The sequence below is a fragment of the Salvia splendens genome, chromosome 17 (genome assembly GCF_004379255.2).
Source record: "Salvia splendens isolate huo1 chromosome 17, SspV2, whole genome shotgun sequence".
Taxonomy (NCBI): Eukaryota; Viridiplantae; Streptophyta; class Magnoliopsida; order Lamiales; family Lamiaceae; genus Salvia; species Salvia splendens.
Window position 1 is genome coordinate 13,665,788 of NC_056048.1, and position 16,743 is coordinate 13,682,530.

At 40.2% G+C, this 16,743-nt stretch overlaps 1 protein-coding gene across 2 annotated transcripts; it reads right to left on the minus strand.

Moving 5' to 3' along the window:
- Window positions 1-3,680: 3,680 nt before the first annotated feature.
- LOC121774876 lies at window positions 3,681-5,481 on the minus strand. 2 transcript variants are annotated; one of them, XM_042171768.1, is made up of 3 exons: window positions 5,341-5,481; window positions 4,026-5,059; window positions 3,681-3,947 (listed from the first exon to the last, which is right to left on the minus strand). In XM_042171768.1, exons 1-3 carry the CDS (start codon window positions 5,341-5,343, stop codon window positions 3,860-3,862), a joined length of 1,125 nt encoding a protein of 374 aa, XP_042027702.1. In that variant the 5' UTR covers window positions 5,344-5,481; the 3' UTR covers window positions 3,681-3,859. The 2 variants fall into 2 exon arrangements, with proteins under 2 accessions (XP_042027702.1, XP_042027703.1); XM_042171769.1 differs by having other exon boundaries at window positions 4,026-5,056; window positions 5,341-5,460.
- Window positions 5,482-16,743: the final 11,262 nt, after the last annotated feature.

Genomic DNA, 16,743 nt, shown 5'->3' on the forward strand with positions numbered 1-16,743 from the left:
CGAAACCGCATTTACGTACTGGAACGAAGTAATGATCCTATTGGAATGAAGTAAAAACATATTGGAATGAAGTAATATATTATGGAATGAAGTTAAATCTTTGTAACATGTTAGTATGACTTATTTGACTTCGGATGAATTAAAATAGGCCCGTGATGAAGATGAAAATTATTTATAAATTTGTGCATCTCATCCATAAAAAACTAGATTTAAAAGCCTTAATTTAGTATGGTTCTGTGGTTAGGCAATAAGGAGTGGATTTGCATATAATGGACTCGGTTGTTAAATATTTAAGATGAATTAGGTAAATATATAAAGGAATTTACTTTGTGAGCTCGAATTTTTTCTAACAAGCGTTTAGACATGCAGAAACGGCGACGGAAGTAATCCGCCAGGGAACCATGGTTGGTCGGAAAAATAGTCGTTCACGAGCCTTTGGTGAGCTCCCTCCCGATCACGAGGGATGTAGCGGCGTATTGATCTCGATGGTCGAGGAGGTGGGGCGGCGGCGGCTGCATAGGCTTCGTACGCGGCATAGTATTGTCGATAGTAGTCTTGTTTGCGCTCCGCTTCCGCAAGGATCGGGTCAACATTGTTCGGATCCATTTTTGAACTTAGAGAGAGCGTTTGAGTGAAGAGAGGAAGATGAATGTGTGAGTTCTATGAAAAATTATGAGACGAGTATGAATGAGAGATAGTTTGATGTATAGAATGGATGATTAATGTGGGTATTTATAGATGATTTTGGGATAAAAAATAATTATTATTTTTTGAAAATAACGTTAAAAAATGGATATATATGTATCAAGTAAATAAAAAAAAAATCCATTCGTTTGATAAATCAAAATACGGATATATATCAAGGATATATTCCTCCAGTGTTTACTCTAAATTGTTACTTAAATTGTTGGTAAAGTGTATATATATGTATTACGGGTTGTATTAGGGTCATCACAACTCTTTAGTATTAAGCTTCAAGCAGATCACAATCATTGGATCCTTAAATTGGATGGTTGTGATCAAAATAGTCGAGGTACATTATTTAATAAATTACTATCATGATGGGTTGTGATCAATTGAGATTTTTTAGCCTAATTGAGAATTGAGATACATCGTCCAGAATTTGCCACATAAAATTTATTTTAGAATTAATTAATTATGAAAGGGTATAATGGTAATTTCAGCATTCTCTCCTTCACTTTCAACACACCATTCCTCTCTCTCCTTTTCCTCTCTCCACCGTTACTCTTCGTTTTTCACAGAGAAACTGTGATTTTTTTAATCTGTAATTTCAGTAATGGAGTACTTCGTGGCTGATTATGCTGAATTCTCGTAGGTGGATAATGGCAACAACAATAATGCCGTCCATTTTACGGTGGATGATTTGCTCAATTTCTCCAAGGCGGATGAGACAATGACATACGCGTTTTTTGAGAGCTTGCGGGTAAATTCCGGCGATTCCTCAACTGTTACGGCGGTTGATAGCTGCAATTCGTCGGTGTTTGATTACACTCTCAATTTGATCAACGAGAGGTTCAATTCGAACATTCATTTTCTCTGAAAGATCAATCGCGCCCTAGGTTTGGGGAAGGAGAAGAAGCTAAGGGGGAAAATCGATGAGGTTCATGAATTCTCGAAGAAAATCATGAGAGAGAACTGCAAGCTTAGTAAAAAATTTTAAGTAAATTTGATTTCTATTTTTTAACCTGTCGGTTTTAACCGAACTAACCGATTTTTTTTGTTCCGGTTCCGGTTCTTGTTTTGGGGCTAAAATATGGTCGGTTAACCGACCGAATAACCAGTCCTAATATCCTAAATATATGGCAAAACAGGAATCAACCTACCAAATTGAGAAGCTTATTATTCAACTACACAAATTTTAAGTGTTCACCTCCTTTTATAGAAAAAATGCCCCCTATATTTAATTTAAATAATACTAGTACTACCTACTAATAGATTAACACGATTGCTTTATACAATACTTTATAAGTTTATTTTTATTTTATTTTATGATATGTTGGCAAATAATTTCAGCCCTGCTTGTTAATTTCCTTTTCATTTTTAAAATTTCCTTTTCTATTTTCTTTGTGTAAATATTAGTACAGTAGATATAAAATTGAGATTAAATAAATCTCAATAGTCTTCTTTGTCAATTACAAATTTAGCCGAGATTAATAAATTACAAATTTACAACTGTTAAATATTTTTACAAGTTCCTATATAGTAGCTATTAAATAATTATACACAGCCAAAATTTTTACAATTATAAGTAAAGTTTCTTAAGCTAGTTTATGTTTACCATTGTCCCACAGTAACAAAACAAAGAATGGAGAGAATATGCCATTATAAAAGGAAGAAAAATGGAACAAAGTTTTAGATCAATCCGTTGATTCGATGATTGGTTGTATCTAAGTTCAACTCTCTAGAACGGCAAGCTTATTAAAATTTTTTAAGTAAATTCGATTTCTATTTTTTAACCTGTCGGTTTTAACCGAACTACCCGATTTTTTTTGGTTCCGGTTCCGGTTCTTGTTTTGGGGCTAAAATATGGTCGGTTAACCGACCGAATACCCAGCCCTAATATCCTAAATATATGGCAAAACAGGAATCAGCCTACCAAATTGAGAAGCTTATTATTCAACTACACAAATTTTAAGTGTTCACCTCCTTTTATAGAAAAATTGCCCCCTATATTTAATTTAAATAATACTACTACTACCTACCAATAGATTAACACGATTGCTTTAACAATACTTTATAAGTTTATTTTTATTTTATTTTATGATATGTTGGCAAATAATTTCAGCCCTGCTTGTTAATATCCTTTTCATTTTTAAAATTTCCTTTTCTATTTTCTTTGTGTAAATATTAGTACAGTAGATATAAAATTGAGATTAAATAAATCTCAATAGGCTTCTTTGTCAATTACAAATTTAGCCGAGATTAATAAATTACAAATTTACAACTTTTAAATATTTTTACAAGTTCCTATATAGTAGCTATTAAATAATTATATACAGCCAAAATTTTACAATTATAAGTAAAGTTTCTTAAGCTAGTTTATGTTTACCATTGTCCCACAGTAACAACAAAGAAGAGAGAGAATATGCCATTATAAAAGGAAGAAAAATGGAACAAATTTTTAGATCAATCCGTTGATTCGATGATTGGTTGTATCTAAGTTCAACTCTCGAGAACGGCAAGCTTAGTAAAAACTTTTAAGTAAATTCGATTTCTATTTTTTAACCTGTCGGTTTTAACCGAACTAACCTATTTTTTTTTGTTCCGGTTCCGGTTCTTGTTTTGGGGCTAAAATATGGTCGGTTAACCGACCAAATACCCAACCCTAATATCCTAAATATATGGCAAAACAGGTATCAGCCTACTAAATTGAGAAGCTTTTTATTCCACTACACAAATTTGTGTTATGAACTCAGTGTTACAGTTTGAAGGTATAGTTATAAGATTTTGTAAAAACAAATTATAAAATGAAATTTGAAATTAGTTAAATCTGTTTGTTTTGTTTGCAGTTTTTATGTTTTACACATATTAATGAAGAGAGGGTAAACCCAAATTTACTCAGCTCTATGTGGTATCTTTTATGAAAATATCAGTAGTAGAATTGTATTTTTTCTGTGCCGAAAAGAAACTCGGCACAAACAAAACGCATATTAAGGACATAGCAATCAAATTTTCTTTTTCACTCAACAGTTAATTTCAAATTCAAAGAGAGTCATATTCTTATCATAATTGAGTTTGCTCATGATCATTGAGACACATAATTATTCATTCTCTGATTTAAACAACGCGAAAATAAGTCTCCAACAAAAGTACATATATAGTTCCCAGCAGTAGGCTTTCACTCAATTCTCATCATCTTCTCTTTCCCTTTCTTCTCCGGCAGTTGTTCCTCCGCATCTCTCTTAGACCTTGCTTTGAAACCAAACCTGCATAGAAAAAATAAGCATCTCCAATCAATTACAAAATAAATTCAAAATACTACAATGAACAAGGGCCTTACTTACATATACATATCTGAAAAGAGAGGCACTCTCAGGACACCGTTCATCTGCACAGTAGCAATGTAATCCCCGTCCTTGCCTTGCACAACTTCGACCTTGGCATATCGAACACCACCAGTTATATAATTAACCTTATGACGAAGGAATACATAGAAGACCCAACTAGTGTGTGTGGTATGAGTGTTGCCGACATAGAAAGCTTCAATCACAGCCGCATCCGGAAGCTCCACCTCCACGTTTCCCACCTTCTTTGAGGACAGATTGTAGACCAACCAGCTATATGAGTAGTCCATCATGAATAGAATGTCTCCACCCACATAGACGAGGTTCCTCTTATACGGGTCAAGGTATGGCTCAGGTAATTCCCTTGCAAAGACTTGCCAATAGTTTGATACCAAATTGTACTGGAGGAGTGTTGGTTCGTATCCTTCAATGTTGCAGGACATGCGGGCTCTGCCTTCGTATTCGTCTTGATTGTAAAACCAGGCATCATAGTATATCAGTACCAATTCATTGGTGTACTGAAAGCAAGATATTGGTATGGGAATCTTAGCCACGCTCATAGGCAATTGCAGACTGAGGAACTGGCATGTCTTCGGGTCGTAGACCTCAGCCCAACTACTTCTTATATAAGTGCCACCACAGATGAATATCCTGCCATCGTGTAATGGGGCTACCATGGGGTTGACTCGGTCTACACTCATACCAGTGGGGCTACGAGTCCAAGTCACAGGAGAAGAATCACTCGGAAGTGGTGCATATGACAAGCAGTTTGTCAACGTCATTTGTTTACTTAAAACGGGCTGTGGGACCGAGTAGATGACACCTCCGAACATGTACATGGTATCACTGACACAAACAATTCCAGGGCTAACTGGAATGCCCTGATGCAAACAATTTCCTTTAAATTCTAATTCTTCTAGATTACGTTCAGTATCATCCTTCAATTCCACCTCGTCAATACAACAGTAGTTCATACTCAGAGGCGTGTACTTCAACATAATGAAGCGTAGACCTAGACCACCCCCCATATGCTGCTGAATGAAAACCAACCCAAAATATTAATTACTCAAATAACAATATATTATTAAATTTCCCTTTCATAAACTAGGGTTCAGGACAATAAAATTAACCCTAATGAGGGTTCAGGCCGGAGGGAAAAAGAAGAACAGGAACCATGAAATTAGCGCAAGAATCATGAATCTATTGTAGTAATTTAATCAGGAAAAAAACTCCAAATCAATTGCATTGATGAGCCAGACAAGTAGTAGTTTGATTAAAAAATAAGAAAATCTTATGAGGAACAAGCGTGACATACCATGGTGTCGGCTCAAAAGATCGAGAGGCGAGAAGGATGGAAGTGTCGGCGCAAAAAAGAGGAAGGAAGATAGGTTGTGTTGATGTGCGTATCTGCTAATTCTCCTTCAATTTTATTTTTAATTGTTCACCTCCTTTATAGAAAAATTGCCCCCTATATTTAATTTAAATAATACTACTACTACTACCTACTAATAGATTACCACTATTGCTTTATACAATACTTTATAAAAGTATATTTATTTTATTTTATAAATTTATTTTTATTTTATTTTATGATATGTTGGCAAATAATTTCAGCCGTGCTTGTTAATTTCCTTTTCATTTTTCAAAATTTCCTTTTCTATTTACTTTGTGTAAAAATAGTACAGTAGATATAAAATTGAGATTAAATAAATTTCAATAGGCTTCTTTGTCAATTACAAATTTAGCCTGAGATTAATAAATTACAAATTTACGATTGTTAAATATTTTTACAAATTCCTATATAGTAGCTATTAAATAATTATATAGAAAAAATCATTTAGGCAAAATTTTTACAATTATAAGTAAAGTTTCTTAAGCTAGTTTATGTTTACCATTGTCCCACAGCAACAACAAAGAAGGGAGAAAATATGCCATTATAAAAGGAAGAAAAATGGAACAAAGTTTTATATCAATCCGTTGATTTGATGATTGGTTGTATCTAAGTTCAACTCACGAGAACGGCAAGCTTAGTAAAAAAATTTAAGTAAATTCGATTTCTATTTTTTAACCTGTCAGTTTTAGCCGAACTAACCAATTTTTTTGGTTCCGGTTCTTGTTTTGGGGCTAAAATATGGTCGGTTAATCGACCGAATACCCAGCCCGAATTTACTTAACTTTTTTTACTAAGCTTGCCGTTCTCGAGAGTTGAACTTAGATACAACCAATCATCGAATCAACGGATTGATCTAAAACTTTGTTCCATTTTTCTTCCTTTTATAATGGCATATTCTCTCCCTTCTTTGTTGTTACTGTGGGACAATGGTAAACATAAACTAGCTTAAGAAACTTTACTTATAATTGTAAGAATTTTGGCTAAATTATTTTTTCTATATAATTATTTAATAACTACTATATAGGAACTTGCTCACACTATTCACTAATCCATGCACATTATTAGATACTATTGGTACATTATTTACTGTACCAAATCTTAAACGTATTAACAAATGAAATTTAATTCATGTGGTGGTGTTATAGCCTAGCCCAGTGGGTTGCTAAACCCAAGGAGAATGATTCAAACTCTCTGCCCTTTGTGATGGCTCCGTTTGTGAGTGGGTACAACAATCTAGCCCCATGGATTGCTAAACCCAAAGGGCATGAATTCAATTTCCTTTCAACATTATTCTATTCAATTTGTACACTATTCACTTATCCATGCACATTATTAGATACTATTGGTACATTATTTACTGTACCAAATCTTAAACACAATAAAAATGAAATTTAATTCATGTGGTGGTGTTATAGCCTAGCCCAGTGGGTTGCTAAACTCAAGGGGAATGATTCAAACTCTCTGCCCTTTGTGATGGTTCCGTTTGTGAGTGGGTACTACAACCTAGCCCCATGGATTGCTAAACCCAAAGGGCATGAATTCAATTTCCTTTCAACATTATTCTATTAAGTCTGTACATTATTAAATGATCCATGCACATTATTAGATACTATTGGTACATTATTTACTGTACCAAATCTTAAACGCATTAAAAAATGAAATTTAATTCATGTGGTGGTGCTATAGCCTAGCCCAGTGGGTTGCTAAACCCAAAGGAAATGATTCAAACTCTCTATCCTTTGTGATGGTTCCGTTTGTGAGTGGGTACTACAACCTAGCCCCATGGATTGTTAAACCCAAAGGGCATTAATTTAATTTCCTTTCAACATTATTCTATTAAGTCTGTACATTATTCAATGATCCGTACATATTATTAGATACTATTCGTACATTATTTACTATACTAAATCTTAAACGCATTAAAAAAAGAAATTTAATTGATGTGGTGGTGCTATACCCTAGCCCCATGGGTTGCTAAACCCAAGGGGAATGATTCAAACTCTTTGCCCTTGGTGACGTTTTCGTATTTCGGTCGGTACTATACCCTAGCCACATGAATTGCTAAACCCAAAGGGGAATGGATTAAACTTTTGTCACACATTAAACCCATTGTAATGTACATTATTCAAAGTTGGCATATACATTATACAACTATAATACTACTACTACCTACTAATAGATTAACACGATTGCTTTATACTATAGTTTATTAATTTATTTTTATTTTATTTTATGATATGTTGGCAAATAATTTCAGCCCTGCATGTTACTTTTCTTTTCATTTTTAAATTTCCTTTTCTATTTTGATGATTGGTTGTATCTAAGTTCAACTCTCGAGAACGGCAAGCTTAGTAAAAAAATTTAAGTAAATTCGATTTCTATTTTTAACCTGTCGATTTTAACCGAACTAACCGATTTTTTTGTTCCGGTTCCGGTTCTTGTTTTGGGGCTGAAATATGGTCGGTTAACCAACCAAATACCCAGTCCTGGTGCGTTACGGTGACAACAGACTTAAAATGACAACATTACAACAACGTAGCATGCAATCTATAATACATAGACAAATAATTCGGCATATGGTTCCAAGCAATATGGGATATGAAATCAGAACACTATGGTGACTCAGATTGCTTGCATATGTATTGCAAATTGCTTGTTTATCTCTAATTTCGTATTGTATATTGCTTGGAACCATATACTGTATTGATTGTCGATGTATCACATATTGCTTGCCTATGTTAGCAAATTGCTTGTCTAGATTATCATTTTATCACCATAGTGCTCTGATTTCACATCCCATATTGCTTGGAACCATACGCCGAGTTGTTTGTCTATGTATTACAGATTGCATGGTACGTTGTTGTTACGTTGTCATTTTAAATATGGTTGTCATTTTAATATAATCCTATATATATGACCCTCCTTATCACCCCTTAGTATAAAACATAAGACTAATATAATCCCTTGGATATATTAATCTAATGGCTTTGATTAAATGTCAGTCGGTACATTATGATACTAGTTTCGTACATCAAAAGGGCAATATTGGATACAAATAATTATATAATTCAGTGTTAAAACTGCAACTCCATGATTTCGTCGTAAGTTATGATTCTGATTCTTAATATCAATTGACACCATTCTCTCTCCCCCATTTCATTTCTCACGTCTCCCTCAATTCTACTATCCACCAAAACCCTAGACACCCTGAATTCGCAAAGAAAAATAGTTTTCTCCTCCATTTGTCGCCGTCAAGACGAAGTAAAATAAATTTCAATTCTAATTATATAATGTGCATGGATTAGTGAATAGTATATATAAAACTGAGATTAAATAAATCTCAATAGGCTTCTTTGTCAATTACAAATTTACCCGAGATTAATAGATTACAAATTTACAATTGTTAAATATTTTTACAAGTTCCTATATAGTAGCTATTAAATGATTATATAGAAAAAATAATTTAGCCAAAATTCTTACAATTATAAGTAAAGTTTGCCATTATAAAAGGAAGAAAAATGGAACAAAGTTTTAGATCAATCCGATGATTCGATGATTGGTTGTATCTAAGTTCAACTCTCGAGAACGGCAAGCTTAGTAAAAAAATTTAAGTAAATTCGGGCTAGGTATTCGGTCGATTAACCGACTGATGGGGTACGAACTAAACCCTAATGGCAAGCCCAATAACAGTGACGGCCCATCAGCCCAGAGCCCAAGAAAGAGTATCTGTTCGGCACCAAAGAGTTCGGCACGACCAAAGAGTTCGGACTCAGCCTACAGCTCGGTAAAAGCCGACCAGTCAAGCTCTCCTCTCAGATCGGCAAGAGCTGATCGGTAAAGTCCAGCAGTTCGGTCTCAGCATTCGACCGAACTAGGAGTTAGTGGACTCATGAAAGGCCTCCACGACCTCCGCTATACCCACGATCTATTTAGTGGTACGAAGCAGTTATTGAGCAGTTATTGCTCACCCACGATCTTGTTAGTGGGGCTGCAAACCACGACCTTAGTTCAATGTATAAATAGAACTTAGATCAGATAGAAAAGGGTTAAGCTCTCTAGAGATAAAATCATATAGCAAGTCTGTGTTGTAAGCTGTAATCCCAGATCAAGCAATACAATCTTGCCCTCCCTTCTTCCCGTGGACGTAGATTTACCTCAGTAAATCGAACCACGTAAATTCACCGTGTCGTAATTTATTTTTACGAGCATTCATCATCATCAATAATTCGCGGATTCGTCACTGGCGCCGTCTGTGGGAAGCAGAGAACAAAATTTGTGATAAAGCGAATTTTTGATCCATTTTTTCCACCCAAAAAATGCATACCAGATCGCAGAGTACCCGTATTCCTGCCCGTGAGAACCAGGAGGAAGCCAATCCATCCCATAGGTCGGGAAAACAGCCTAGGGATAAATCCACCACCAGTTCTCATGGCGAAGGAACAAGCCGCTCCAAAAATCGTCCCACTGAGTCTTCCCAGCAGCCCGATTTGAATGAGGCTGTCAAGCAGTTTTTGGCTGAAAAGCAGGAGGAATTCTTAACCTTCCTGCGAAAAAGCCAAAAGCAGCCGGAGACGAAAACGACGGATTCTCCTTCTCCCTCCGCACAAGAAAGTCACTACCGCAGTAGTGTCGCATCTCCCAGGAGAAAGAATCCTCAACCCCGACATATTCCTGTTCCTCCTCGGTACCGGAATCACAGGAGAACTCAATCTCCTCCATACCGACGAGATATCGGATTCGCCGTGTACGGAGCACTGAAGACTCCGTTCTCGGACGACATCACCCGAACTCCCCTACCACAGAACTACCGAACTCCGTCGATGACTTACGACGGGCTCGTGGACCCTCACGATTTCTTGGGGCGCTATCAATATAACATGGCGAACCAGGGTCTCAACGAGGTCCACATGTGCAAGCTGTTTCCCGAGCTGCTCATCGGGAACGCGAGAAGGTGGTTCGATAGCCTCCCCCAGGGCAGCATCAGATCTTACCGAGATCTAATGGATGCCTTCCACAGGAGGTTCTTTCAGAAAGCGGAAGCCCGAATCACTTCGGCTCAGCTGCTTTCCATTCGTCAAGGTCGCGACGAAAAAATCAGCGACTTTATGACAAGATTCCACAAGGAATGCCTGCAAGTAGACGATCTCAACGATCTGCTTGTCATCTCGGCATTCCAAAATGGAATCTTGCCCGGAGCTCTCTACAGGAAGCTCGTTGAGTGCGGTCCGCAGACAGCTCAGGAAATGTGGGACATTGCGGACCAGTACTCCCGGGCCGATGAGGCAGACCGTCGCAAACGGTCGTTAGACAGCTCATCGACCCGAGGAGACAGAAGGAAGCCCGATCATAGCGATCAGGGGCATCCTCGCCGGACTCCATTTGAAAGAATTCAAAGGGCTCCGGTGCAAGACAGATTGGGACCTCGTCTCAATCCCGAGAAGTCGCCCGCTCAGTTCGTACCGCTGAACAAGCCGAGAGCGGAAATTTTCGAACTGCACTCTGACCTGTTCGAAAAGCCAAGCGGATGACGAAATCTGCCGCGCGCCGACCCCAGGATAACTACTGCTCCTACCATCAAGACCACGGTCACGATACCGAGGAGTGCAGAAACTTGGCTGCAGGTATCGATGTTCTTGTGAGGGCAGGGACATTGAAAAAATACCAAAGCAAGCAGTCAAAGAAGAATAAAAAGCAGAGTGGTGCGAACTGCGCTCCTCAGGATCCGAAAAGGCAGCCGGATCCCGAAGACGATGACGAGCCGCAATATGATGGAGTAATCCAGACTATTGATGCGCTTCCTGCCGGGAAGACCAAGTCGTCCCTAAAGTCAGAACGCAGAGGCTCCAATCGAGAGGAGCCAACGCATAAAAGGCTGAAGCAGGACGAAGTGATTACGTTCTCGGCTGCTGATCCCGTCCCGGCCATCTCTCCTCACCAAGACGCCATTGATTGAGTTTTTCGTGGTGAAAGCTCGGTCCCCGTACAACGTCATCCTGGGAAGAGACTGGCTCAACACAGTTCGGGCCGTTTGCTCCACCTATCACCTCACCATCAAGATCCCTACTAAAGGAGGGATAGCGGTCATCCGAGGTGACCAAAAGAGAGCAAAGGAATGTCTGCAAATTGCGCTTAGAAGTGCCGAGCAGTCAGATCGGCACCACCAAGCATAGCAATCACAGCAGCCGGAGTCAGAGGCGATGACCGAAGTCATACCAGAGCCGAACTCGATGACCGTTCAGTTATACGAAGATGATCCATCCAGAACGGTTAAGATCGGTTTCGCGGGAACGCCCCTACTTCGGGAAAAAACCATCCAGCTCCTCAAGGAGTATAAAGACGTCTTTGCATGGTCTCCGTTGGACATGACCGGAGTGCCCCCCGAGGTAATCACTCATCGGTTAAATATTGATCCTTCAGTCCGGCCGATAAAACAGAAGCAAAGACTCTTTGCGGCAGAACGAAGTCAAGTCATCCATGACGAAGTCCGTCAATTATTGAAGGCGGATGTGTTATTCGAAGTGAAGTATCCTTCGTGGGTGGCCAATCCTGTCATGATCAAGAAAAAGGAAGGAGGATGGCGGATGTGCATAGATTTCACCGATCTAAATAAGCACTGTCCCAAAGATTGCTATCCCCTTCCGAACATAGATAAAAAAGTAGAAGCTTTGATAGGCTTTGAAATTTTTTGTTTTCTTGATCTGTACAAAGGATACCATCAAGTTTTAATGGATGAGATTGACGCTTCAAAAACGGCCTTCATTACTGATTTCGGCATTTTCGCTTATAAAAAGATGCCATTCGGTTTAAAGAATGCCGGAGCCACTTATCAAAGGATGGTAGACAAGCTTTTTCGGCACCTGATTGGAAAGGAGGTCGAAGTGTATGTTGACGATATAGTCGTCAAAAGCAAAAGCACTTCGGAGTACGAGCACAACCTCAAGTCCACTCTCAACGTGCTCAAGAAAGCCAACCTCAAACTTAATCCCCAAAAGTGTACCTTTTTGGTAGATTCGGGAAAGTTTCTGGGTTGTTGGGTTTCAAAGGACGGACTCAAGGCAAACCCCTCAAAAGTTCAAATCGTTCAGAACATGGCAATGCCGAAGTCCATACATGACGTGCAAAGGCTAACCGGATGTCTAGCCGCACTGAATCGATTCCTTTCCCAAGCAGCCGAAAAGCAACTGCCGTTCTTCAAGGTGTTGAAAAAGGCACCAAAGTTCGAGTGGGGAGCCGAGCAGAAAAAGGCCTTTGACGAACTCAAAAGTTATCTAGCCGAGCTTCCTATTCTCTCTGCTCCAACCAAAGCCGAAGTAATATTCTTATACTTAGCGGCATCGGATCAAACCATCAGCGCGGTGCTTGTACGAGAAGAAGGCCTAAAGCAGCTTCCCATCTACTTTACAAGCCGAGCATTAAGAGGTCCAGAAACAAGGTATCAACCTCTGGAAAAAATTGCTCTGGCATTAGTAAATGCAGCAAGGAGACTGCGGCCATACTTCTATGCTCACAAGGTATGCGTCTTAACTGATCTGCCACTTCGGCATGGGCTATAGAGTTGGGAGAGCACACAATTGAATACCTACCTCGGAAAGCCATCAAGGGACAAGCCTTGGCAGATTTTCTTGCAGAAGCAAAGTTCGATCAAGCAATTCCTGTTATTGCCGAACAGAAGAATTCTGCCAATGCCGAACTAGCACAGCCCTTGGAATCCGAAATAGAGCCGCCGGACTGCTGGAGCGGATTCGTAGATGGAGCTTCAAACAAGATGGGAAGTGGAGCTGGTATTTTACTTGTCGCTCCCGACGGACACGAGGTAACCTACTCACTTCGGTTCCTATTCCCCACTACTAATAATGAAGCCGAGTACGAAGCCCTCCTGGCCGGACTCCAGTTAGCGCAAAGTCTGCTCGTCAAATCTCTCAAAGTCCATTGTGATTCACAAGTCATAGTAAATCACATGTTGGGTACAAGTGAAGCCCGTGACGAGAGAATGAAGAAGTATTTGGACAAAGCGCAAAGCATCAGCCGAAGTTTCTCCTATTTTCGGATAATCCGTATTCCCAGAGCGGAAAATAGCCGAGCAGATACCTTAAGTAAGTTGGCCTCAGATCCGAGCTCAAAGGCGGAAGAATTAATGCATCGAAGCATTGATGAAGCCGAGGTACATTCAGTATCCAGCTCGCCGAACTGGATGACGCCGATCTTGCAGTATCTGGATCAAGGACAATTGCCCGAGGATAAGAGAGAAGCTCGGAAGATTACGTGCCGAGCACTTCGGTACGAACTTCATGAAGGAGTCCTCTTTAGAAAGTCTTACCTCCAGCCGTTATTGCGGTGCGTAGGACCAGAAGAGACGGACTACATCCTCAGAGAAGTTCATGAAGGATCGTGCGGTAGCCACATCGGAGCCAGAGCTTTAGCTAAAAAAGTTCTGAGATGGGGATATTATTGGCCAACCATGGTACAAGAGGCAGTGCAGCTCGTCAAGAAGTGTACGAAGTGCCAAATTCATGCAAATGTCCCAAGGATGCCGCAGACCGATCTATACACTATGCAAAGCCCTTGGCCTTTCATGCAATGGGGCATAGACATAGTGGGACCACTTCCTCAAGCTCCTCGGCAAATGAAATTCCTTATCGTTGCCGTGGACTACTTCACGAAGTGGGTGGAGGCGGAACCATTAGCTACGATAACGAGCTCAAAGGCATTGGACTTCGTCTGGAAGAACATAGTGTGCCGATTTGGCATACCCCACATCCTCATCTCGGATAATGGGACTCAGTTCACCGACAAGACGTTCAAGAATTGGTGCCAAGAGCTGAACATTCAACAGCGGTTCACTTCGGTCTCCCATCCCCAAGCAAACGGACAAACGGAAGTAACGAACCGGATTCTGGTGAAAGGGTTAAAAGCTCGGTTAGAACAAGCCAAAGGACAATGGGTAGAAAATCTCCCTCAAGTCCTATGGTCCTATCGAACTACACCCAAAACCTCCAACGGTGAAACTCCGTATAGTCTGGTGTACGGCACTGAGGCCGTAATTCCGGTGGAGATCGGCGTACCCAGTCCCCGAACTCTAAATTTCTCCTCAGAAATGAATGACGACGGACTGAGAGCAGAACTAGATCTCGCCGAAGAAAGAAGAGAATTGGCGTGCATAAAAGCAGCCAAGTATAAGGAGCAAGTAGCCCGGTATTATAACCAAAGGGTGAAAAAGCTTCAATTTCAAGTGGGAGATCTCGTCTTGAGAAACAACGAAGTAAGCCGAGCAGAAAAGCTGGGCAAACTCGAGCCCACATGGGAGGGTCCGTATCGGGTGTCAGAAGTCCTCGGCAAAGGGTCTTATAAATTGACTCACATGTCAGGAGAACAAGTACCCCGAACATGGCACGTCTCCAACCTCAAGAAGTTCCACTTGTAAGAGACAAAGTCCGGTCAGTCTGTCTTGTGTCTAGTTCGGTCATAGGGGTACATGTTTTTATTTGTTTGTTTTTACTTGTACCTTTTACTTGTCGTTTTATAAAAAGTTTAAAGTTTTTTTCTTTCGTCTTTTTCATTTTTTCCCTATGTGTTTTGTCTCTATGTGCTTGTCGTCTCTTACAAATGGTACCAAGGTATATCGTTCTTTAAAGACTGATCCCCTTTTTAGATCGATTATTAAAGACTATTGTGAGTCCAAGCTTCTAAGGAGGATATAAGACCACAATTCAGCTTAACAAGCAGTCCGTCTGAAACGAACTGCAATAAGCCAACGATGGTGAGTCCAAGCTTCCAAGGAAGATACGAGACCACAATTCGGCTTAAGAAATAAGCACTTCGTCTGAAACGAACTGCAATAAGGGAAAGTCCGATCCACGCGATAAACCTCGCCGAATTAGGACGACCAAGTTCGGTCAAAGAAGTTTACCTCATAAGACCGGGGACGACCATGTCTAGTCAAAGAGGTTTATTGCATAAGACCACTTCGGTTAAATGGGAAAGTCCGATCCACGCGATAAAACTCGCCGAATTAGGACAAGGGAAAGTTCGATCCCGGCGACAAAAATCGCCAAGTTAGAACACAAACCAAGTCTGGTCAAAGATGTTTATTTCATCAGACCAAAGACGAGTCCGGTCAAAGATGTTTATTTCATCAGACCAAAGACGAGTCCGGTCAAAGATGTTTATTTCATCAGACCAAAGACGAGTCCGGTCAAAGATGTTTATTTCATCAGACCAAAGACGAGTCCGGTCAAAGATGTTTATTTCATCAGACCAAAGACGAGTCCGGTCAAAGAAGTTTACTTCATAAGACCAAGGACCAAGTCCGGTCAAAGAAGTTTACTTCATAAGACCGAGGACAAGTACGATGAAATTTTTTCGCTAAGCTGTAAATACAATGTTAGAAGCGAAAACAAAATTTCATTTTTCAAATCTTGTTCGGCATACAACTCAACTACCCTACAAAATGGCGTTACGCTATTACAAAGGACTATTCTACTGTCCAGGGTTGCTGAAGTTAAGCCACCTATCTGCAAAATCCTCTGGAAGCCGAGTTCGGTTGTTCCGAGCAGATGAAGAATAAGCAGGTTGACGAGATGCTATCCTCGACCCAATGCCTCTTCCCCGAGCCCGAGAAGTCCTAACACCTCGGCGATGAAGAGTCTCTGCAATAATCATCTGCTGATCCTGCTCGCTCATAGTCACAACTCCTCGGCGAATTTCAGTCCGTCCCTGTCTTGACGATACCGGTTGCTCCTGAGCCCGTTCTCGTCTTGACGTTTCCGGCTGTTCCGGAGTTCGTTGTTGACTGGAAGTAGGATTTTGAACAAGGGAACCAGAGGCTTGATCTGGAGTGCGAGCATCTGTTGGCACGATATGCCGAAGGAATCTTTCTATGGAGGGGCGCCGAGAAAGAACAATGTCGTACCGAGAAGCCCAGCGCCGTAATGATTTCACAACTTGTTGGCAAGCCGAGCTCTCCAGCGCATTGTTCCTCCGGAGTACATGATATTCCTCCCACAGTTCGTCAACTCGACTCTGAACATCTGATATGGTCAATCCCCCGCGCACACGGATGTAATCCTCGTACGCAGTCCTCTCAGCAACGGTCGTATTCAGCTCGACCTCCAGATCCTTCTTATCGGACTCTAAGTCCTTATTATCGGCCTCCAGCTTCACTAAACGAGCCAGAAGCTCGTCATTCTTCGTCTGATCGGCTATAGCTCTTTTCTCAGCTTCGTCTAAAGCCGAAGAGTACAGCCGTTTCCAGTGAAGTATCTCCATCTCCTTGAGTACAAAGCAGCTATATTAGTTCGGCAGCTGTACCGAGCAGATAGTAAAATA

Excerpts from the sequence above, each read along its gene's own strand:
- LOC121774876 (XM_042171768.1), bottom strand. Across the intron at positions 3,948-4,025 it reads CTCTTTTCAGATATGTATAT|GTTTGGTTTCAAAGCAAGGT; the intron begins GTAAGTAAGGCC and ends TTTTCTATGCAG.